The following is a 24,132-nucleotide window of genomic DNA, read 5'->3' as shown; positions in this document are numbered from 1 at the left end:
TTGGCACCAAGTACAATTTTTTCCTTTTCGTCTTTTTTTAACTATGTCTGCGGATTATTAGACATTAAGCTATCAGATTATTTTTAAAAAAATTGAAAAAGATCAATATTTAAAGATTTGAAAAAGGGTTTAGTTTCACATACAACGTTCTAGTAAATCGATCCGCCATTTTCAGAACCAATATATACAGCCCAGATTTGATGTCATTTTCTATTTATTTATGACTTTTTAAAAGGCGTTTTTGCATGTAACAGTTCGCGCTATTTTTTAAATAGTATTAGTTTATCCGTTGGCCCTTGAAAGGTAAGATGAAAAATGTTCCAAATAAAAAGGGATTTTGAGATTATATAATAAATGTATTTAGAAAAACATTTTTTAAGTGATGAGTGAAAAGAAAACTCAGGAAACCTCCAGAACACTATTGCAAGTACTAATCAAGATTAAGGAGGCCTTACTAGAAGCACTACTAAAACTAAGTTTCTACCCCTCCTTGAAGAGAAAATATTTGTTAAGTAAGGCCCGAGAATAAAAAGTAAATCGTAAGAATCCACAGGAGCGCTACTAAAAGCAGTAAATATGATTATAAATATGATTATAGTTATATATTGTATATTTATATTTAAATTATTTTTTTAACTCAACGGGGTTAAATTACATTTATTTGCAAGGGAAACACGTTAAAATAAGTTAAAATAAAAAAATATTGTTGACCTTGCGTATGCTTTGTATAGCAGCAGTGGCTTTTAATATCGGACTTAGGACAGGGCAGCCATGGAATAGGTAATCAGACGAACTTTTTGAAACCGGAAGTCAGAAACTGGATGGACAGTTTAAATGCCCAAGCGAGCAAGCTGATCTGAGTTATATACAGGGTACCCCCCCAAAAAAGCTAAATGGAGCCCATCTAGAAAATATGCTGTAGAACGTAGAAATAAAGGCCAAAGACCTTTGTGTTTTTATGTGATGTTTTGAATATAATAAACTAGTTATGACCAAAGTTTCATTTCATTCGGACAAAACACTAAGAAACGGGCCCTAATTAGAGTTGGGGTCCGTTTTTTGGGAGTCACCCTATATATATATATATATATATATATATATATATATATATATATATATATATATATATATACTAGCATGGGTGCCCGGCGTTGCCTGGGTTTTTGGAGGTGTATGCTGCCGAGCAAAAAAAAAAAAAAAGGTCAATTTTTTTAACTTTGACCCCTTAAGATTTATTGTTTTTGTCTCAAATTGAGTTATTAAGTTAGATCCCTGTCCAAGGAACCTATATTTAAACTTTCAAGTGTTTAGACCCCAAATTTTCGGAGGAATTTGGTAGAGTTATCAAAGGTAAAATCGTTGAACTTTGGCCCCTGAACAACGAAATTTCTGGCCGAAACCCAATCACATCGATTTTCCCAAATCTCAGTAACCTGTATATCAAATTTGGAGTCTGTAGACTAAAAATTGACAAAGTTATTGCGTAGGGAAATATACACAGATACACAGACAGACACGTTCACTTATATATATATATATATATATATATATATATATATATATATATATATATAATGTTAGATTGTGATGTTTCAGAGTGGAATATCATGTTCATTGATCTGTGACGCTGAAATTTGAAACAACATATTCGTCGTTTGGCATCGATATCGAACGGTCACATCTTTCGTTTGTTTATTTTATTGTTGTCTTTTTGTCGATTGATTTGGGAAGGATAACAGACGACACCGGTCATCTATTACGTAAGGGGTATTTGTATGTTTGTATGTGTAGCCCAAACTAAAAAAGTACTTAACAAACACCCACTGAGGTGGTATCTTCTCGATCAACGTTGCGCTTGAATGAATAATATCTAAAATTAAAATAAAAAGTGTCCATTACTTGACCTTAATCTGGTTCAACTCTCGTACAGGGGACTGTTATCTAAAGAAGAAAAGTAATTCTGTTTTTTTTTGTTTGTTTGTTTTTGTTTTTTTGTTTTTTGTTTTTTCATGGTGTTAATTTTTTTACGCCGACTCCTTCCTCTAGTTGTCTGTGTGTATATCCAGAGAGAGGGATATGCTGGACGGAGGAGAAAAGGGAGAAAAGAGAGAGATAGTAGTTCTAATAAGAATATGTTGCACTTTTTTTCGTCGGCTAATCCTGCTATAAAGGACAGTTATCAATTTGTATGTATGTATGTATGTATGTATGTATGTATGTATGTATGTATGTACGGCGTGATCACGTTGATACGCCAGTTTCCGTCAGATTATCAAAGTTAAGTAGCTTCTATCAGATGTGTGATTGTTTAGGAATTCTAGACGCTGTATATGCTTTTTGCTTATCTCGACATTGTTTCCAGTCGTCCAGAACCTCCACTTGCCACTGGTATTTAACAACGCCTACTACTGAGGTGAGGTGTGGTTAAAGATTGCCCAAGTCTTGCCACAAAAATTCCACGCGCAGGCACCCTTACAGTGGGTATCCAAAGTCTGTCTAGACTGAAGAAAGTTACCATGTATGTATGTACGTATTCTTCGCTAAATCCTCAAACATCCAAACTAATCCACCACATAGTTAGCATTATTTTAATAAGCGTAACCCCGGAAAAATAAAATGTAAAATTTAGAAAAAAAAAGATTCATTATTTGGGGGTCAAATGTTCGTTCATATCATTTATTGTTGCCAAGACATATCCGCATCTGTCCTGGATATGACCTTAAACTATATCCGATGGTGAGGCCCCTGCTTGCGGGCTTTGGGGAGTGTATAGCCACCCTTTAATTGCCATTGCTCCCAGATCCACTTTGACCCGGAGTAGTAGTAGTATCTGTTAGGGTCCAAACTATGGGTTAAATAGAAACCGACTTGCAAAAAACAAATGTATTCTATTGAAAAAAAATTTCTTCAAAATCACCGGATTCGGCATTAAATAACCTAAAAAGGGTTGATATGCCGTAAAACAAAAACAACCAAGCATATCCGCATCATTTAATGTTATCATGTAAAAGAAAATGACACTATTTTTTTTCACATAGTTATTTCCCTTATGCCGACTCGAGTTATGTGGAAGAGGAATGGACTGGTCAAAGAAGAAAAAGGGGGAACTGGGAAGACAAAGAAAAGAGAGGTAGAAATTATGTTACATTTGTGCCCTGCACAATGCCTGGTAACCCTGATAGTCAAAAAGAAATAACAAAGGAAGGCGTTTTTCGTATCGCTCGAACATGAGACAAGCGAAGAAAATCAGGATGCAGAAATTTCCGGTGAACTTTAAGCTGTTTTTTTTCCGGTCTATAATAAGTTGACTGACATTGTTTTCCTTTTTTATTTTGTAAAATGAATCCAAGAAGACAGATATGATAATTCGTTTCTAAAAAAAAAAATAATAATAATAAAATCCAAACTGTTTCATATTTGTAAATATTCTAATAAATTTCCCTAAAATATTAAACCCAAATTTTTTACCCTCTCCCCACATACATCTAGATACAGTGACCCCCCTCCCTACTCTAAAACCTAAAATATTTTACGAATACGTCTTATAGCTACATGTTTTAAAATTCTATTTTGGGCCGCGCCAGGACACGACTCATTCTAGTTCTAGATAATTTTCTTTTAATGTTTCGAAACTAATATATATAAAGGCGGTAAAACTTTAAATATTTCAATGAAGCAAAATAGTTCCAGTAGACCTGGCTTCACATTGCAAATATGTCTAATGAACGCCTTGTTGTTGTATGGCAATCGCCAATAGTCTGCATCGAACATTGCACTATTAACATCGGAGCTATAAGTATGCCAACTAGTTTGGTATGTGAGGTAACTGGAAACTGCAGTTTATAAAACTTATTCCAGGCAGTTTTGACTCGTGATTTGGTAGGCAGTTCATAGTCCCAAGAAACTAAAGGTGTGTCTCCTAGATAGCAAAAGAAAGCTGCCGCCATATAACCATTGTTTTAGAACCATTTCTGTCGACGGTCTTCCCTCTTCCCCGGTAGACTGTGGTCAGAAAGGTGCAATTCATGTGATGGTTGGACCAATTTTAGTGCAGAGCAAGGTTACGGCTTCAAAACTACAGAACAACAACATGACTGAATGTGCTTACGTGTCAGGTAAAGCTACTATCGCGATTTGGCATAAATTAATTAAAAAAAAAAAAAACTTAAAGCATTATTTTCCCCATGTTTTTCCAACTTTCCTAAAGATTCCATTTTTTGGATGCTTTTAAGTACACGCACCCTAACATACACATACACACACGTATACACACATTATATATATATATATATATATATATATATATATATATATATATATATATATATATATATATATTTAATAGTACAGAAGTTCAGAAAAACATTGGTACCGTCGGTTTACATCATTATAAAAAAATAAATGCGTGCCTAAAATATTTTCCTCAGACAGAAACAACATGGCTGACGAGAGCCTAACATCATTTACGTTTTACCATTAACTGGTCCCCTTTATGTTCGGCTTGAAACCGACGGTACCAATGTTTTTCTGAACTTCTGTACTATTAAATAAATAAATATTAACTTTTATATCGAAAATGTTTTTCTTTGTAATCGAGCACTTTGTTGGAATTCTCCCCCGCCCCACAAAACAGTAAACAAATATATATATATATATATATATATATATATATATATATATATATATATATATATATATATGCATGCATGCGAGGGTCGTTCCAGACGTTAAGATGACAATGTTATCATGTTAAGGGAAATAACCCTTTTTTACAGAGTTAATTCCCTTACACCGACTCGAGTTATATGAAAGAGGATTGGACTAGTCGAAGAAAAAAAAAAGGGGGGACTATAAGCATGCCTTTTCTACAAGCGCCGGCAGGAGCTTGGCGAATACTCGGTAACTGGCGGCAATCAGGCTAGCTTTGATGTTGTAAGAGGTCATATTGCTGGTTTTCTCGACGCTCCTATCGCTCTTGGAATTTGTACACAATAGGCTAACTAGTAGATGGTCTGCAACAAAAAAAAAAGGAAGCCAGTTTTCATCAAACGGAAATGGAATCATGTCATCTTGTCTAGGCGGACAATTTTGTCGTTTCACCTTGTAAAATACGTTTTAGGAAAGAACTATTCTTAACGAAAATCATTCAAAAAGCGAATACTTGTTTGGAATGTGACAGAAGAAAACAGTTTGAAGTAGGTTTACCATGATAATAATTCACTGATCTTCCATGAAAAGGCCAGTTTTAGCGCTTAATGAATCCAACGCACTAATGATTATTTTTACAAAAAGTTTTTTTTTTCCTGCTGTCATATGTACATAGCATTAAGGAAGAACTATGTTACTAAATATTAAAAGAAAATTTAATTTTACATTGAAGTTAGGCTCATCGATCAAAACAGTGGCACACCTGTTTATATTGACTGGCGCTTGATAAATGCGGTTGTCCACTTTGTATATAAGAGGTTTTTTTTTTTTTTTTGTTCCTGGCCTTCGGGCCAAGTTTTTTGTTCATTTTCTCAATTGTATTTATTTTTTTTTTTTTTTACTGTGAATAAAAAATTTAATATCTCAAAGTGTAGTATCTGTTCTGCAGATGCCGCACGTAAGTTAATTGGTCCTTGGTCAATGTAAGGGAAACCCTTCATACTGAGACAATTACTATTTTTGGATATTGCCAGAGTTCCCCCTTTTTACCCTTGTTTTAGGGGAGCTGGTTTGACCCCACATTAAAAACGACCTTGTGTCTCATTTGCTTTCGTGGGAAAGCAAATATATACATACACACATACACACACACTGCCCTAAAGGAAAAGAAAAAAACACAAGCAGAAAGAGAGAGTGAGAGAGAGAAAGACAACACAGAAGTGACCACAGCCGAGGTCGGCGGCCTCGCCACAGCCCAATAAAAGAGTAATAAGAATTGAACATTCCTATGAATAGTAGACACTTACACGTTTCCACCCCTTGGAAACACATCAAATGAACTACAAAAATGCTATTTTTACATCTCCAACACATTTGAAAATAATTCCTGACGAGGACGCTTCACAGAACGTCTGAAACGCGTTAAAAACGATTTCAATGATTTAAAAACATTATTACAATGATCTAAACATAATTCTCAATGAAAAACCAAGACACGGAATAATAAAATAATGTTAAAAAATACACATTGTTGGTGACTACCCCCTTATTTAAATATATATATATACAGAGAGAGAGAGAGAGAGAGAGAGAGAGAGAGAAAGAAAGAGACAGAAAGAAAAATGTAATGAGTGCAAAAATTACTTGCCTCAAAACGCCCACGTGTCTGCGCGTCTTGTAGGTTTCAGCTGCTGAATAATAGAAATAAAAATCTAATCGCCCATTTAATTTTTTTCTCAACGATCGTGCAAACGCGAATACTCAGCTATTATGTTTAAATGAGACGCTGCCGTTTTTTTTGTGTGTTTTTTTGTTTTTTTTTTTTTGTTTTTCAGAGGTTGCGCCCATTCTGATTTGGGAGTATCGATCTTTGATTGCGGTGTGGCGGATTTGGCAGGAGCCAGCTTTGACAGCAGCCTGTCCAATTTAACCCCGAACATTGTAAGTCAGCTGTGTACAAAACCCAAGAGCAATAGGAGCCTTTTTATCATGTCTGAAAGTGATGCAATGTTTAACGGACGAGATTGGAGAGGCGCCGCTGTACAACTCATGCTCTCTACCGTTCCAAGTTATGACAACAGGACCATTGCTAGCAACCTCAAAATCCATCGCCGGATTGCCACGAATAACAGAGACGTGCCTAGGATGATGAAAACAAAGTTTTCGGTCAAGGTTGAAAGTGCAGAATAGTTAACAATTAATAATTTAACTATTATATATATGTAATATATATATATATATATATATATATATATATATATATATATATATATATAGTAATTATTATATTTATACCCACAGACACTAGTGTGTCATGCTTTCGCATTAACAAGTTTAAGAGGGGTTAAATACTGCTGCTCAGGAAATTCGAACCCAGCTTTGACTAAATGTACTAGAATATTACTTCCGTGCTATATACAGAGAGAGAAAGAAAGAGAAATAAAAAATAACAAACCGAATTATGTGTTCATCAACGTTTCGTCTTTATTTTAAGACTTCTTCTGGATGAAAATAAATAAATCGAATAAAGAGAAACGTTGATGAACACATAATTCGGTTTGTTCCTTTTTATTTGTCTATTTTGTCGGAATACTATTTCAATTATTCTCATCACATACATATATATTTATATATATATATATATCATATATATATCATATATATATATATCATATATATATCATATATATATGATATATATATGATATATATATGATATATATATGATATATATATATCATATATATCATATATATCATATATATATCATATATATATCATATATATATATCATACATATATCATATATATATATATATATCATATATATATCATATATATATATATCATATATATATCATATATATATATATATCATATATATATCATATATATATCTATATATCATATATATATATCATGTATATATATATATATATCATATATATATATCATATATATATCATATATATATATATATCATATATATATCATATATATATATACATCATATATATATCATATATATATATCATATATATATATCATATATATATCATATATATCATATATATATATCATACATATATATATATCATATATATATATCATATATATATATATATCATATATATATCATATATATATCATACATATCATATATATATATATATGTATATATATATATATATATGTATATCATATATATATGTAGGCATCCACATACAGTACTATTCCGCTGGTTCACAGCTTATCACTGCGGCTAGACAGGCAACTACCTCAAGCCAGGATCGAAATCTGACCGTCTGTACGACAGTCAAGGCTATTACGCTAATCGGCGACTGCTGTGCGAGTCGTGAATTAACGATGTTTTTACATCGTCCGAAATACCTAAGCTCGATTTGTTTACACAAAGAGCATCGCTTTATACGCTAATGGTGATTCGTGTATCATTTCTCAATATGCTCAACTCAAGGGTGGTTCAGTTGTAGGTAAACGTTGTTTTTGTTACTTGCGTCTGCTGCCAGTTGATTCTCTTAAGTCGAAATTTCTCCTTTTATTTAAAGTGTTAAGAGTTTTTTTGTTTTTTTTAATTCTTGTGGGTCCTGTTTACGGACCGATTAAAGTAAGAATGCAAGCGATGTCCTCATCACTTACAAGTTTACTCATAGCTTGTTAAATTTGAATAAACCATGTAAATTATAGCTTGTTAAATTTGAATAAACCATGAAAACCATAGCTCGTTAAATTTGAATAAACCATGAAAACCATAGCTTGTTAAATCATGAAAACCATAGTTTGTTAAATTTGAATAAACCATGAAAACCATAGTTTGTTAAATTTGAATAAACCATGAAAACCATAGCTCGTTAAATTTGAATAAATCATGAAAATCATAGTTTGTTAAATTTGAATAAACCATGCAAACCATAGCTTATTAAATTTGAATAAACCATGAAAATCTCATTTACCAGCAAACGCCGGGACACGTTCCTGCCAGTGTTTAAAAAAAAGCGAAATAATTTAACATTATTTTTCTAGACTTGATGCTGTTAACACTTAGGTTAGAGAGGAAGCGTTGTATAGCGTGTGTGTGTGTGTGTGTGTGTGTGTGTGTGTGTGTGTGTGTCAGTTCCGAGTAAAAAGTTTTTTTCGTTATTTGTGTCTGCTGTCAGTTAGGAACGGTCGCTTTTCTGTAAGTCGAGATTTCGCCTTTCAATATTCTGAAGAAATATTAAAGGACTTTTATTCGAAGTGTTGTGCGCTTTTTATTTCATGTGGGTCATGTTTGTAATCCATTGATGTCGGGGTGCACGTGTCGCTCATCCATGTTGAACCTCACAGAAATATTAAAGGTTCTCTACAAACACGTAAAAAATAGAATCGATCTGATATTAATAGGATCTCTTTTAACCTCCTATAAACAACCATATTGAAATTAATGCATTCAAATAATAAGTAACGTATACAACAACGTTATCAAATTCTCACGCAAACAATTCCGTGGGAATAAAAGAATAATACAATTTTATTGTCAAAAAAATCTGAAAGAACAACGTTTGTCTAGATTTCGACCTATTTTGAAAAAAATTATTTTGCTTTTCAACGTTCTGATCCCCCATCTGGCATCAATTGAAATGAATGGCTCTCGTCTTGGCGAGGCCTCAAGTTTTGACAAGCTTCTGGGCTTGATCTTTACTCCTGATCTTAAATGGAACACGTACATCAAATCTTTTTCCAAAGCCGCTGGAAAAATGGTAGGATCTTTCTATCGATCCAGTAGATATCTCACTGCTGATGCAATTCTCTATCTATATAAGAGCCAGGTACGTCTAAGGATGGAGTACTGTTGTCACATCTGGGCAGGAGCTGCTAGAAAGGACTTATCTTGCCTTGATAGAGTTCAAAATAGACTTCGTAGCCTCGTAGGAGATGTCCTTTTCTCTTTCCTGCAACCTCTTTCTCACAGAAGAGATGTTGCGAGTTTGTCTTTACTTTATCGTTATTTTCATGGCAAGTGCTCGATTGAGCTTCAATCTATGGTCCCCCCTCGCCAGACATTCACAAGAAACACTCGTCTAGCTGAAAACAGTATCAATAATTTCCCCCCACTCTTTATCTGTGCCTAAACTTAAACGTAGATTCCATGAACAACCTTCTTTCTTACAACTGCACACCTGCGGAATTGTCTTTCGTTTTCCTGCTTCCCAGCTGACTACAATATGGTTGTCTTCAAGTCCAACGTAAACAAGTTTTTGATGAGCCGTTCCATTTAAGTTAACACATTTACTGAATTTCCATTACTAACGATTACTATATTGTCCAATTGACTACTGTACACTCTTAACTCTTATCCTCGAGTGGTCTCTTCGTCTTGATAAGTGGTTATGCCTATGTAAAAAATAACTTTATTTTTTATTCCATTTTCATGCCAAGCAAGGTACAGTGCCACTTTGATGTGGGGGATGCTATTGAGAACATATGTTGCAATGATATTATGCAGGGAGTTTAGCTGCGAGATCTGTTCACATTACATTTGAACTTCTGCTTGTCAGTACAGTTGGGAAAGCAGGAACCCGGAAAGGAGTTCCAAAGTCTAGTAGTTCTCAGGAAGAAACTATCAGTATAGAAGGTTTTCAATATCTAGAGGTCTCTTCTGTGTAGGGGTGGGATCTTGCTGCTTGTTAGGTTTGTCGAAAGGGTAAAAGGGCTTGTAGTTTGTCGAAGCATTCACGATTAAACTACTTGTAGAACAGACAGAGGGATGCAACATTTAGTCGATGAGACAGAAGTTGAAGTTTTGATGCAAGTTTAGGATCTATTAGGTTAGCGACTCTCTTTTGAACCCTGTCCAGAAGCGAAAGACTAGTAGCAGATGTACCAACTCAAATGCGACAGCAATACTCCATACATATGTGAACGGTGGCCTTGTAGAGACACAGGGGATACTTTCAGGCGTAAGTAGCTTTCTAGCACGGTAGAGAGAGCCCACCTTCTTTGCAGCGGGCTTGGCAATGCTCTCAATGTATCTGTTCCAGTTCACGTTCCCTGTGAACGTTAAACCGAGGAGTTTGAAAGAAGTATTTTCAGGTAATTCATCTTTGGCCATAGCTATTAGTGTTTTTTTTTTATATATATACTGAGAAAATATTCTTAAAATATTTATTTAATCAATAGTTTACTTAACATTTGAGAAAATAGTGTAAGCAGATTTACATTTTAAAGTCCAAATTTATAAACGTTCAAACATTTATATAAACAATTATTTTGTGGCCATTTAATTCTAAGTCATCTTTTCACTACCCAAATAAAAAATGTATTTAGTGATATATCCGAAACATTAATAAGATTCATGTACAGACGACATAATCACGTTAACACACCGGTTCCCGCTAGATCACCGAAGTTAAGCAACGTTGAACCTGGTCAGTACTAAATGGGTGACCATTTGAGACTTCCAGGTGCTGTATGTGCTCTCTGCTTATCTCGGCATTGTTTCCAGTCGTCCTGGACTTCTCCTTGCCACTGGACCCAAACAGTGTCGATTCAGGAGAGGTGTAGTTAGTGATTGCGCGACCCTTGCCTCACAATTCCGCGCGCAGCTGCCCCTACAGGGGGTATCCTTTGTCTTTTGAGACTAAACGGAGGCATCGAATAAGATTCATCGAATACATTGCTGGCTTGGCAGGCCGAGAGCAGGCTCAAAACATTCCTTCAAATAATGGCAAGTCAAATCAACTCACAATGGTCTCTTGTGTGACTTGTCACCATCTTACAAGTTCTGCGTGGCGGAACCAATCGCATCGATGACAATCGAGTAAAATCAAATCTGTTGAGAAGGCTGAGACATTGTGATCGTTCGCGATCCTCCAGTGATGCTGTCACATATCCAGTGTCTGTCGCAGATTGACGAGAGAACAGAAGCACCGACACAATTTGCAGCCTATATTAGTGCTAAGTGTTGCGACATTATGTTGAATAAAGATGGCGGCAGTGAATCAAATCGGCGAAGAATCAATCAAGTCACGATCTCGAGTGTTGAGTAATTCTTAGTAACAAAGATGGCGGCGAAGAATCAATGTAGTCACGATTCAGTTGTTTCGAGACAGAGGTTGACAGCGAACTGAATTACATCCAAGATTCGATATTTTTGTCTGAAGCCTTTGATTGGTTGATTGTCATAACTGTGGCTATAAAAATGATCGATGAAATCATTGGAGTCATCCCCTCACCAGTAATCAAAAACATTTAACAATTAGCGATTTGATGTTTGAGAGGAGAAACATCGCCAGGCTGTCGGGCTGTTTGCCATTCCTCTTTGCCAACCTGATCAAGCATCGACTAGAAGCCAGCGATGTCCAGATGTTGTCGGCCGACATCGTTCAAAGTGTTGTATCAACGTAATCTGCCAACGCTCATTCTACGTAATAGGGTGTGGAGTCCATGGATGCCAAACGACTGAACACAACGACACCTGTTGATGATGCAGACGATCAAAACTTGTTGCACAGGGCAACGGTGAATCTGAGCCATCCCTATCGAATAGATTCTGACAACGGATGACAATAAGGCTGTTAGCCACGTACCGATGTATGGTGAACTTGCAGCTTGAAGGCGATCTGTTGTTGGTTGCAAGACGTTCTTAGATATTCAGCTTTCCTTAATCTATACTGAACCTAGCCTCATTCAATCAGCGGTCATGTCTTAGGTCAGGCGGTGGAATTGAAGTAGACTTGGATTCTTCGTATAGAATACACACTCAACTAGGTCCTGACTGGCGTGGATGGAGAAAATGTCGATCTGCAATGGAATATTGATCATATTCACCTGTATGTTTGTACGTAGCGTTCTTTCTTTCGTTTGACCATTTGTGCAATTGATTGCTGCCGTAGGATCTTATATAACTAAAAGGACCATCCCTCGACACATATGCTTTAAACGTTCGACGTTTACTGTTTAGCAGACCACCTCTCAACATGGAGTATTCTAGCTAAATATTAAGAGATTTATAAAGAATCGGAAGCGAAATCGGTATTTGTATCGGAATCGGGAATATAGTAAATATATAAATATAAATATATATATTAAAATTTATTTAAAAACCAGAAATCACAACTCATCAGTGCCGCTAGACTAGCACCTATCCGAAGCTGAGGATCGAACCTAGAACTGTCGTGATGACAGTCGGCAGTTCTACCCCTTCACCACGGAAACGGTGCCCGCAACTAATCTGTCCGAATGTCTATTTAAATAAACATCCGTCCGCTACTTGTAAAGTGCTCAAACGATTGTTTGTAAACAGACCGCGAGCTTCGAATTTTTTAGCCAAATTAAGTAGCGAGTGAGATTATTTACGACAGTGCTCAACCCAAAGAGGGGGGCTTTATAAAATATATTTGTAGTCATCGACATACAGTCCTGTTTCGTTGTATCACAACTCATCAGTGCCGCTAGACTAGCACCTATCCGAAGCTGAGGATCGTCCAATATTTTTGCCAATTCCGATACAAATGCCGATTCCGATTTCGATTCTTTATGAATCTCTAAATATTTTACTATATAGTTGTATTTTTTTGTTCTGATTACCATAAAAACATACTTATGTTAAATTTTGAGATATTTTCCTAAATGTAACAATATACATGTGTGGGGGGACGCTCTATCGATTTTAGCTTTACTGATCGTTTAAAATCGATAAATATTCATTATTTTATCATTATTTCCAGCAATGGAAGATTTTACTTTAAACAAAATCAAATAAAAAAGACAATTAAAAGAATCGTTTTGGCATCGGAAAATTGTACACATTTTTCCAATTCCGATACCGATTCTGATACCCTCACATATTCCGATTTTTCCGATTCCGATTAATCGTCCCAACACTAATACATATATATATATATATATATATATATATATATATATATATATATATATATATATATATAATAGAAATCCACTGTTAAAAATCACGGTGAAAATGAAAATCAAAACATGGCGATTTAAAGATTAGATACGTTCAATATTTTTATTTTTTAATAAATATTTATTTATTTAACATTTCTTATTTTCGGCTTATACCAAAGCCCTTGTCAGCAGACTGCTCGGTGTGGCCCGGCCATTAAATACGCTTAAATATGATATTTTAATCAATGTAAAGTTCATAATTATTATTATAGAGCCAATTCTCTATTATTATATTGCACCCCATATACAGCAGTGACTTCAAAAGTTAAAAGAAAAATGACTTTGATACCATCAGCTAGAATCGAAACCAAAACATTTTGATCTCAAGCTTTACTCGTTACCGTATGCGCTATCTAGAAATGGATAAGAAAACTTACCGTAAGTTATTTCTACGCTTCAAATAAAGAAAAAGTAGAAATAATAACAAAAACAACAACAATAACGAAACATTAAAAAATAAAGTTCTTTTTTTTAGTTCGAATGAAATTGTTATTTATTTTTAGTTGAATTGTTTTACTGTGATGCTTACGGAGCCATTAATATGGCTAAGTACATTAGAAAGCAATTTTTTAATAATAATTTAAAACGGATTGTAAAATGTTCCGAATCTAGAAACCGAATATAAGTATTAGCGTTGACAGATCTGAAGTTGTCGGCCTTTGTTTATTTGTGTTCCTTGGATCATTGGTTGGATTGCGGTCATGTTTCTCGGTTTAGCTGGTAGTGATGATGTTGGTGGTGGTAGTGGTGATGTTGGTGGTGGTAGTGATGATGTTGGTGGTGATAGTGATGATGTTGGTGGTGGTAGTGATGATGTTGGTGGTGATAGTGATGATGTTGGTGGTGGTAGTGATGATGTTGGTGGTGGTAGTGATGATGTTGGTGGTGATAGTGATGATGTTGGTGGTGGTAGTGATGATGTTGGTGGTGATAGTGATGATGTTGGTGGTGATAGTGATGATGTTGGTGGTGGTAGTGATGATGTTGGTGGTGGTAGTGGTGATGTTGGTGGTGGTAGTGATGATGTTGGTGGTGATAGTGATGATGTTGGTGGTGATAGTGATGATGTTGGTGGTGGTAGTGATGATGTTGGTGGTGGTAGTGGTGGTTGGTGCAGGTTCATGCTTTTGTCATCATTGCAGCCTGTAGAGGATAGGTCCCCCTCCTGAATAATTCTGTCTTCTAGAAAATAGTATAAAAGAAATTCAAAACATCATTACGCAAGTTTAATTTGAACATTTGGAAAACCGAATTGTTATATACTTTTTTTTAAAAAAACATATTCAGAGACGAAGACTTAGTGCTTTTTTTTCTTCGTTCATTTTGTTGTTGCTGGTATTAACCCGAAAGCTCGGCCCATAGAGGAGAGAGAAATGTTCCGTCGTTGATAAGCAATGTGAATTGATTTGTATTTCTGTGCTTGGCACGAATTCTGAATCGAGAAAAAAAAACTTCAACATTAAAAAAGCACAACTTAATTGATTATTTATTACCTGAGTCATTGTTTGTTTGTTTTTTATTTGGTTCTTTTATGCTATTTAATTACATTAAAAATGCTTTTTACTTCACAATTTTTCATATATAGTTTCAAAGGAGAGGCTCCATATTTTGACAAGCATCTGGGCTTGACCTTTATTCCCGCTCTGGAATGGAATACGTACATCAAATCCGTTGGCAAGGTCACTGGAAAAAATGGTAGGATCCTTTTATCGATCCAGTAGATATCTACCTGCTGATGCAGTTCTCTACCTATATAAGAGCCAGGTATGTCCAAGGATGGAGTACTGTTGCCACATCTGGGCAGGAGCTGCCAGAAAGATCTTATCCTGCCTTGACAGAGTTCAAAATAGACTTCGTAGCCTAGTGGGGGAACGCCCTTTTCTCTTCCCTACAACCTCTTTCTCACAGAAGAGACGTTGCGAGCCTGCCTCTGCTTTATTGTTATTTTCATAGTAAGTGCTTGTCTGAGCTCTAATCTATGGCCCCCCCCTTGCCAAACATTCACGAGAAACATTCGTCTAGCTGAAAACACTATCAATAGTTTCCCCCACTCTTTATCTGTGCCTAGACCTAAACGTGGATTCCATGAACAGAGATTCTTTCTTTGAACTGCACGCCTGTGGAACTCTCTTCCGTTTGCCTGCTTTCCAGCTGACTGCAATATGGTCGTCTTTAAGTCCAACGTAAACAAATTCTTCATAAGCCGTTTTCCTTAAGTAATCCAACTTACTAAATTTACACGACTAACGATTACTATAATATTGTCCCGTTGGCTACTGTGCACTCTTAAACCATTATTCTCGAGTTTCCTCTAGGCCTTGATAAGTGGCAATTCCTTTGTAAAAAGGAATAGTTATGATAATTAGCCATACATTATTAATGATTATCCTCTGGTAAAAAGAGTCTATCTTTGGAATATATGACTTAAGTATGTGTTTTTATCATAATCCTTGTGTGAATGTTTTATGGATAAATATATATAATTTATTGGATTTTTATTTTCAATATCAATTTTACTTGCATGTATATGCCCATGTTTCTTAATTAATTAAATAAATAAACATATATATTTAAAAAATAAAAACAATTTACGAATATTCTTGTTCATTATATTTAAAAGCAATATTTTTTTATTGAAAAAGTGTGCGAAAATGAAACAAACAAATAATAGTGGAACACAATGGTGTAGAATAAAGATATTTATTCGAAAACAAAATTTATAAAAGTAAATAAACATATGATTTAAAAGAATCATATTTACTTTACCTTAAAAACAACATTTGTACCCGCAGTCATGTGACCTGGCAGCTGTAACACGCCAGCATGAAAAAAAAAAGCGGTTTGTCTGGTGGCAGATTATATGGTAGTAACAAAATCTAAAGTACTCATTACATAAGATTTAACAAAAAACAGATTTAGTGAATTGAATGAAAAATGGCGACAGTGTCTTCTTTTATTGCTTTTGTGCAATTGGACTAAATTATATAAACAACGCTGGCTTTTATTTATCTAGTTCAGTTGTGTTATGTTAAAAGTATAGAACGACCAAAACGTTGGCCCTTAAAGGGTGAAATGAAAAATGTGCAAAATAAAAGGTGATTTTCAGATTATATTGTCTTTTAGTGTCTTGAGAAAAAAATGAAACTCAGGAAGCGTCCGGAGCACTACTGCAAGCATTAATTAAAATTATGGAAGTCCTATTAAAGCACTACTAAAACTAAGTTTCTACCGCTTCCTTTCCTTGAAGAGAAAATATTTTTAAGTAAGGCCTGAAAAAATATATCGTTAGAATCCACAGGGGTGCTACTAAAACAGTAAATATGGTTATAAATATTATTATAGTTAGTGTATTTATATTTAAATCAGTTTTTTTTTACTCACTGGAGTTAAATTACATTTATTTGTAAGGAAAACACGTTAAAATTAGTTAAAATTGGTTCTAAAGCCTTTGAATAGCAGCAGTGACTTTTAATATCGGACTTAAGCCTTTGAATAGCAGCAGTGACTTTTAATATCGGACTTAAGACGGGTCAGTCATGAAATAGGTAAGCAGACGAATTTTTTTAAACTGGAAGTCAGAAACCGGATAGACGGTTTAAACGCCCAAGCAAGCAATCAAGCTGATCTGAGTTTTATAATTATATAGATTAGTAGTAACGAAAAGGACAGGGACATGAGAGAGAGAGAGAGAGCAAAAGAGAGAGAAAGAGAGAGAGAAAGAGAGAACGAAATAAAGGGTTGTCTTTCTTCGTTGCTTCCAAGGTTCTCTCTGCTGACAGATGATGATTCTCATAGGGACTGAAGTAATCATTCAAGCGAAATTAGTGTACCCTGTGGGCTGATTGGTCATCGTGTAGCCAAATCACCTAACAGGGGCATTTCTCCGCATCAAAAAATCAGTCTTCGGCTGCAACATAACACATCAACATAAAAAAAAGAAGATTAGTCTAGTGCTGGTAAATATGTTGCTAATAAAATCTCATATCTTAAGATTTAACACAAAAAAAAACACAAAAAAAAGAACAGATTTTGTGAATTGAATAAAAAATGGCGAAGCTGTCTTCTTTCATTGCGTTTATGGGATTTGACTTAATCTACATTGTCCACAACTACTGTTATTTATCTACTTCGGTGGTGTTATGTCAAAAGTATAGAACGACCAAAGCAAAGATTGAATATGTTTCGAAAACGAGAGTAAAGTCTGGATATTAGTTGTAACGAAAATCGTCGCACGAAAGGAAATGTAAAATATTTTTGTATAACAGCATGAGCAATTCTTCCCCCTTTGTCAGAAACATTGCTCAAGGGATGTGAGGACTAAAAAACAAAATAAGAGAATCAAGAGTTATGATGCTGCTGATTCTGTAATCCTATTGTGTTATGTCGAAAGTATAGAAGAACCAAGGACACAAAATAAATATGTTTTGAGAACGAGACTAGATAGAATTAAATCTTGTAATGTTCCCAATGTAAGTTCGCATATATGAGTATCGTAGAACTTTTGACCGACTCGATTGTGCTATTGGCATTTGTTCTTTCTCAAGGCAGTTATGAACAAAAAGAACCACATGAAGGTTGCCAACATCCATTGTGAAATTGATGCTATATAACAAGTAATATTTCAAGTAGTTAGTTCATGTCGGCACCAACATTGTTCACCAACACAACCATGCAGTATTATATAGGATAGGACACCCCTATAAATCTGGACCTGACTTGGGAATTGATGCTAGTCTAGTTGCACTAAAGAGCTGTGAAACAGTGAGACAGTCTTTTGAAACCTGTATAAGCCCCCTTTTCGTTTTGAGCATTCCGTTAAATGAGATCGTCTACTAATATTTAGCGTAATGCAAAACTCGTTGTAAAAAATACATATATTTGCAGAAGAAACCACATGAAGGTGGTTAACGTCAATAAGTTTTTAAAAATATCTTATACTAGCAAGGCTACCCAGCGTTGCTCGGGATCGTATAAGACAAAGACAAAAATTTTGAACATACCTGACATTAGAATAGAGGAAGTTTTTATGCCTATGTATCATTTAGCATCTTTACCAAAAAAACATTTCACGTATCCTAGGACGGGTATTACACAACATATGTATGGAATAATTGTACCTTCCCTAGGACAGGAAATTTACAGCACGTATGTGGAACAAAAATTTCCTTCCCTAGGGCGGGTAGTATATAACACATATTTAAAATTATTTACATAATTTTCTGTTGTGCTAAATTTTCGGTATGTCACAGGCAAGATTTATTTTTTACATCAGAGTGCTATAGTGAAGAAGCACCGGATCTTTTATATAAATGTCACAATTATTATGTGAATCATTCGAGTTACTGTTCTTATTTGGAGTGTAAAACTTCTTAACCGATTTACGAGAAAAAAAATCTCAATCAGAAGCAGACCTTATTAATATCTTCATGTTCGGAGCTATATTCATGGTCAATACTACTACTACTACTACTACTACTACTACTACTACTACAATAACAACAGCAGCAGCAGGCGCAATACTAACCGCTTATGTAAATGGTGTTTACTGACGAAAGAGAATACGTATTACCAACGTGCGGGATGTGATGTTGTTTAGTGGTTAACGACACAGACTGAAAAGCCTGGTTGTACAAAGTTCAAATCTAGCTCGTTCTACAAAAACAGTTCCAGTTAGGATGTTCGCAAGGTTTTCTGATCTCTCCCACAAGTACCCCATATTTTTTGTTTTGTTTTTTAGAAACGAATTCTAACTAGAAAGATATTGCGGAAACTTATGCCAACAGAAAAATCCTCTGATTCATTAGAATATGAATGGATGAACAAACATGTAATTTGTCTAATGTTTGATATCTTGTATACGATTAGTCAAACACAAGTCATTTGGATAGAAGAAACTGTGGACCCATGCCTTTTGCAACAGAATCAGTGCACAATGTAACACATTAGATGCGTTTGATTCAAAACGTATCAACCTTTTTGTGGTCATTTAATATCGAAACGAAGTACAATTTTTCGACACACTTGGTTCTAGAGCCTTGCCGGATGAACCGTTTTGTCAGAAAACCCGATTCTATTTCATTAAAAATGCATGAATATCCCATATATCATACACCTATAACGCCTCTAAACAACCAAAGATGAATTTTACCCATATTAAAAACCGACCATGTTTCTAACTCTGCTTCCATGGGGAGAAATATATATAAGTAAAGACAACTTAAATTCACTGTAAATTTTGCTTCCTCACCCTATATATATATATATATATATATATATATATATATATATATATATATATATATATATATATATATATATATATACTAGCAAAAGTACACGTTGTTGACGGGGTTCAAAAACAGCCTACAGAAAATGGACTCCGATTTATCAAAGTATGATAGGTTATAATAAGGAAGGGTTGTAAAGGGATAGCTTCGAATTTAGGGGTATCAAAACCAAAACAAAATATGATGAAAGTACAAATAAAATATATAAACCCCATAATTTATTACACCATACCTGTTCACACTGAAACACTTATCACAATATTCTGTGGATCTATATTAAAAAACCTTGTTAAACTTTGTGATATATTTGCATTCTATGGAGGTCAGGTGCGAACGAACACCCCATAATTTTATTATACGATATTTCTTCAAACTGAAACATAATTATCAAAGTATACTTACGCAGATAGATATGAAAAGTCTTTAAAATTTGTGCCTATTTCCATTCCATGGAGGCCAGGCGCGAACGCAGACCCCACAATTTTATTATACCACCCCTATTTAAGTTAAAACATATTTATCAAAGTATTCTTATGTACATCTATATAAAAAACACTTGTAAACTTTTTTTTTTATTTTTTATTTCCATACTTTGTGGACCAAGCGCGAACGCAGACCCCACAATTTTAATGAACCACCGTTCTGCCAGATCAAACATACCCATTCCTGTGTCTCGATACATCTTCTATCATTATATGTAATCAGTTTTTTTTAAATAGTCAACCACATAGGAGCCTATTCGTGACCAGACACACACACACACACACGTCATCTTTATATTATATATATATACACTTGTGCCCGATATTATTCATACCCCCCTTGAAAATTGAGTTTATTAGGTGTAACTTTTGTAAGAATTTATTGTTTACGTCCATATTGATACATATTCTTAATAAACCTCTTCTGATCATTTTCGTCATTTTAAAATCTCGGGATACTTGTAATAAAAGAAATATACAGCTATTTATAAAATCTGCAATGTTCAAAAATAATCATACCCCCTTATTTTTTCAGTATTAATCGAGTTTCTGACTGTTTGTTTTCTGTTTGGTTCTTATTTTGAATGCTTTTATACAACCTTTGATTAATTTCATTTCGTTTTTTGCATTTTTCAGAAATTAAAATGATATCAACTGAAAACCAATAAAAGAATAAAAATTATTAGAATGAGGAAGAAAAAAGAGCTTAGTAATGATCTTAGGACTAAAATTGTGAATTCACATAAGGATGGTTTAGGTTACAAGTCAATTTCCAAGAAATTTGAGGTCCCTACAGCAACAGTACAGAGCATCATCAAAAAATTCCAGAGCCACCACACAACAAACAACTTGATTGGTAGAGGAAGGAAAAGGAAACTGTCTGCTAGAGCCACCAGGAATATTGTAAGAAGTGTTAATGCAAATCCAACCACCACTAATAAGGACATTTTAGAAAATCTGGAGTCTTCTGGCATAAAAATATCAAGGCAAACATTGCAAAGGACTCTGCATGAAAATGGTCTGAAAGGAAGAAGACCAAGAAGGACTCCATTGCACACCGGAAAACACCTTGCAGCACGTCTAAAGTTTGCTAGGACCCATGTGAATTCTCCAGAGTCCGTTTTCTCAAGTATTTTGTGGACTGACGAAACAAAAATTGAATTGTTTGGCCATATGGATGCTTCTTACGTTTGAAGGAAGAAAGGAGAAGCTTACAACCCAAAGAACACCATACCCACGGTGAAACATGGTGGTGGTAGCCTAATGTTTTGGGGCTCCTTTTCGGCTAGTGGTCCAGGTAGTTTGGTCAAGATAGATGGAACCATGAAGAAGGAGCAATATTTGGAGATACTCCAGAAAAACATTAGACATGATGCGGAGAAGCTCCATTTAGGACCAAACTGGGTCCTTCAACAGGATAATGATCCAAAACATACTGCCAAAATAGTCAAGAAATGGTTTGAGGATAATCAAATTAATGTTTTGGAATGGCCTAGCCAGAGTCCCGACCTGAACCCTATCGAAAACCTCTGGCACATATTGAAAACTGAGGTTAAAAAGCGGAAACCTAGAAATTTGAGGGATTTGGAGAACTACTGCATTGAAGAATGGTCAAAAATCAGTGTTGATGCTTGTAAAAACCTTGTTGATAAATATCCCAAACGGTTACAGGCAGTTATTAAGAATAAAGGGCATGCTATTGACTATTAGTAAGAGAGGTATGAATAATTTTGAACTAGTGCCATTATTGTTTTTCTTTGTATACTGTTTCAAACTTGCATAATTTATTTATTTGTTGAGTTTAAATTAAATGCTTATGCTTGATTTATTGTTTGAAATCCCTTTAATATTGTCTACCTTCTGGTTTGAGCAATATTCTTATAGAAATCTCAAAGATCCGAGGGGTATGAATAATATCGGGCACAAGTGTATATATATATATATATATATATATATATATATATATATACTAGCAGGGGTGCCCGGCGTTGCTCGGGTGTTTGGAGGTGTATGCTGTTCAAAAAAAGCAAAAAAAACAAAAAAAATGGTTAATTTTTTAAAACTTTGACCCCTATTATGACCCCTTAAAATTTATTGTTTCGGGCTCTAATCACTTTATTAAGTTAGATCCAGGTTCAAGGAACCTATATCTAAAATTTCAAGTGTCTAGACCCAAAATTGTCGGAGGAGTGTGGTAGAGTTCTTAAAGGTCAAATCGTTGAAATTTGACCCCTTAACAGCCAAATTTCTGGCTTACACCCGTCACATCGATTTTCCCAAATCTCAGTACCCGGTATTTCAAATTTCGGGTCTATAGACTAAAAATTGACAGAGTTATTGCGTAGGGAAATGTACACAGACACACAGACACACAGACACGTTCACTTTTATAGATATATATATAATATATATATATATATATATATATATATATATATATATATATATATATGCGCAAAACATCATACAATGATTAGATCATTCTGACAGACGTTAAATAACATTAAAAAAATAAATGTTTAAATTTCAACAATATTTCTCGCGTTGGCCGATTGGATAAGGTCCTTGCTAATGAAGTCAGAGATGGCTTCTGTTGCCTGATTCGAATACATCGACTGGTGTTAATCGTAACTCCCTGCACTGCTGATTCTCTAAAGGCTGAAACACTAGTGTCTGTAGGTATTTAATAATTATTATAGTAAATGATTATATATATTTATATATATATATGTATATATATATGTGTGTGTGTGTGTGTGTGTGTGTGTGTGTGTGTGTGTGTGTGTGTGTGTGTGTGTGTGAGAGCTCCTCACATAAATAGATTCATGCCTTGTCTGGGCCGATTTCTGTAGAAAAAGAACATACTTATTTAACCCTCTTTCTTTTCTCTCTCTCTCTCTCTCCCTCCCTCCCTCTCTCTCTCTCTCTCGTACACACACTTGCTTATTGTTTTCTCTTTCTCTATCTACTTCTCTTTCTTTAGTGTTCTACTTCTGACTCTAACTACTCCTTCGCTCTCTCCCTTTCTCTCCCCCTCTCTCTCTCACTCTCTCTCTCCTCCTCTTTTTATTTTTCTCTACTTTCCCATTCTCTTGTGATTTTCTTTCACACTAACCCAACTAGTTAAATTGGATAGAAAAGAAAATGCAAAGCAAACACAATAGTTCAATGATTTTATTTATATTTACAAAGTCGCAATACAATAAATATATACATAGTAAATTTTATTTATGAATTTAGATGTGTCACAAGGCCAAAATTAGGTGGAGTGGGGTGGAATTCAAGTCGATTCTCGTCTCCTCATTCTAGTCTTTAAAATCACTGTATGAGTCAAACCTACTTAACATTATTCTCAATGGTTCGATAAGTTTTTTTTATTAACAAAAAATATATGTACCAATTAATCAGATTAGAGGTGCTAAAAAACAACAGAAATTGCTTAAAAATAAAATGGTAGGTGACGGCTATCTCTGCCTTATAGTTATTCATGGCAGATAATCGACTGAGCTCCAATCCATGTTTCACTCTGTAAAACGTATACAGGTTTAGCTACAACAATCGTGAACAATTTTCCTTACTCTCTATGTGTGCCTTAAACTAAACGTAAATTCCATGAACAGGGTTTCTTTCCTAGAACTGTCCGTTTGTGGAGCTAGATCTTGTGGAGCTACTTGGTCCTTTTAAAGTCCTATGTAAATAAGTTTTTTGTTGACCCGTCCTCTTTAATAATTTGACCTTACCAAAGTTCC

The 24,132-nt window shown here is 34.8% G+C and overlaps 1 protein-coding gene across 6 annotated transcripts in view; it reads right to left on the bottom strand.

Moving 5' to 3' along the window:
* Positions 1 to 14,063: 14,063 nt before the first annotated feature.
* The window catches only part of LOC145252609 (uncharacterized), a 148,904-nt gene continuing 138,835 nt past the window's right edge, over positions 14,064 to 24,132 (bottom strand). For all 6 annotated transcript variants that reach the window (XM_080112315.1, XM_080112318.1, XM_080112317.1 and 3 more), the window contains one exon: positions 14,064 to 17,521. In XM_080112315.1, the coding sequence (XP_079968441.1) occupies positions 14,243 to 14,737 (495 nt within the window). In that variant the 5' untranslated portion in view covers positions 14,738 to 17,521 and the 3' untranslated portion in view covers positions 14,064 to 14,242. The remainder of the gene's footprint in view (positions 17,522 to 24,132) is intronic.

Source organism: Euprymna scolopes, chromosome 29 (assembly GCF_053919585.1).
Source record: "Euprymna scolopes isolate OS-2025 chromosome 29, ASM5391958v1, whole genome shotgun sequence".
Lineage (NCBI taxonomy): Eukaryota > Metazoa > Mollusca > Cephalopoda > Sepiida > Sepiolidae > Euprymna > Euprymna scolopes.
Note: the sequence above shows the minus strand (reverse complement) of the source record. Positions and strands in the feature narration are given on the sequence as shown.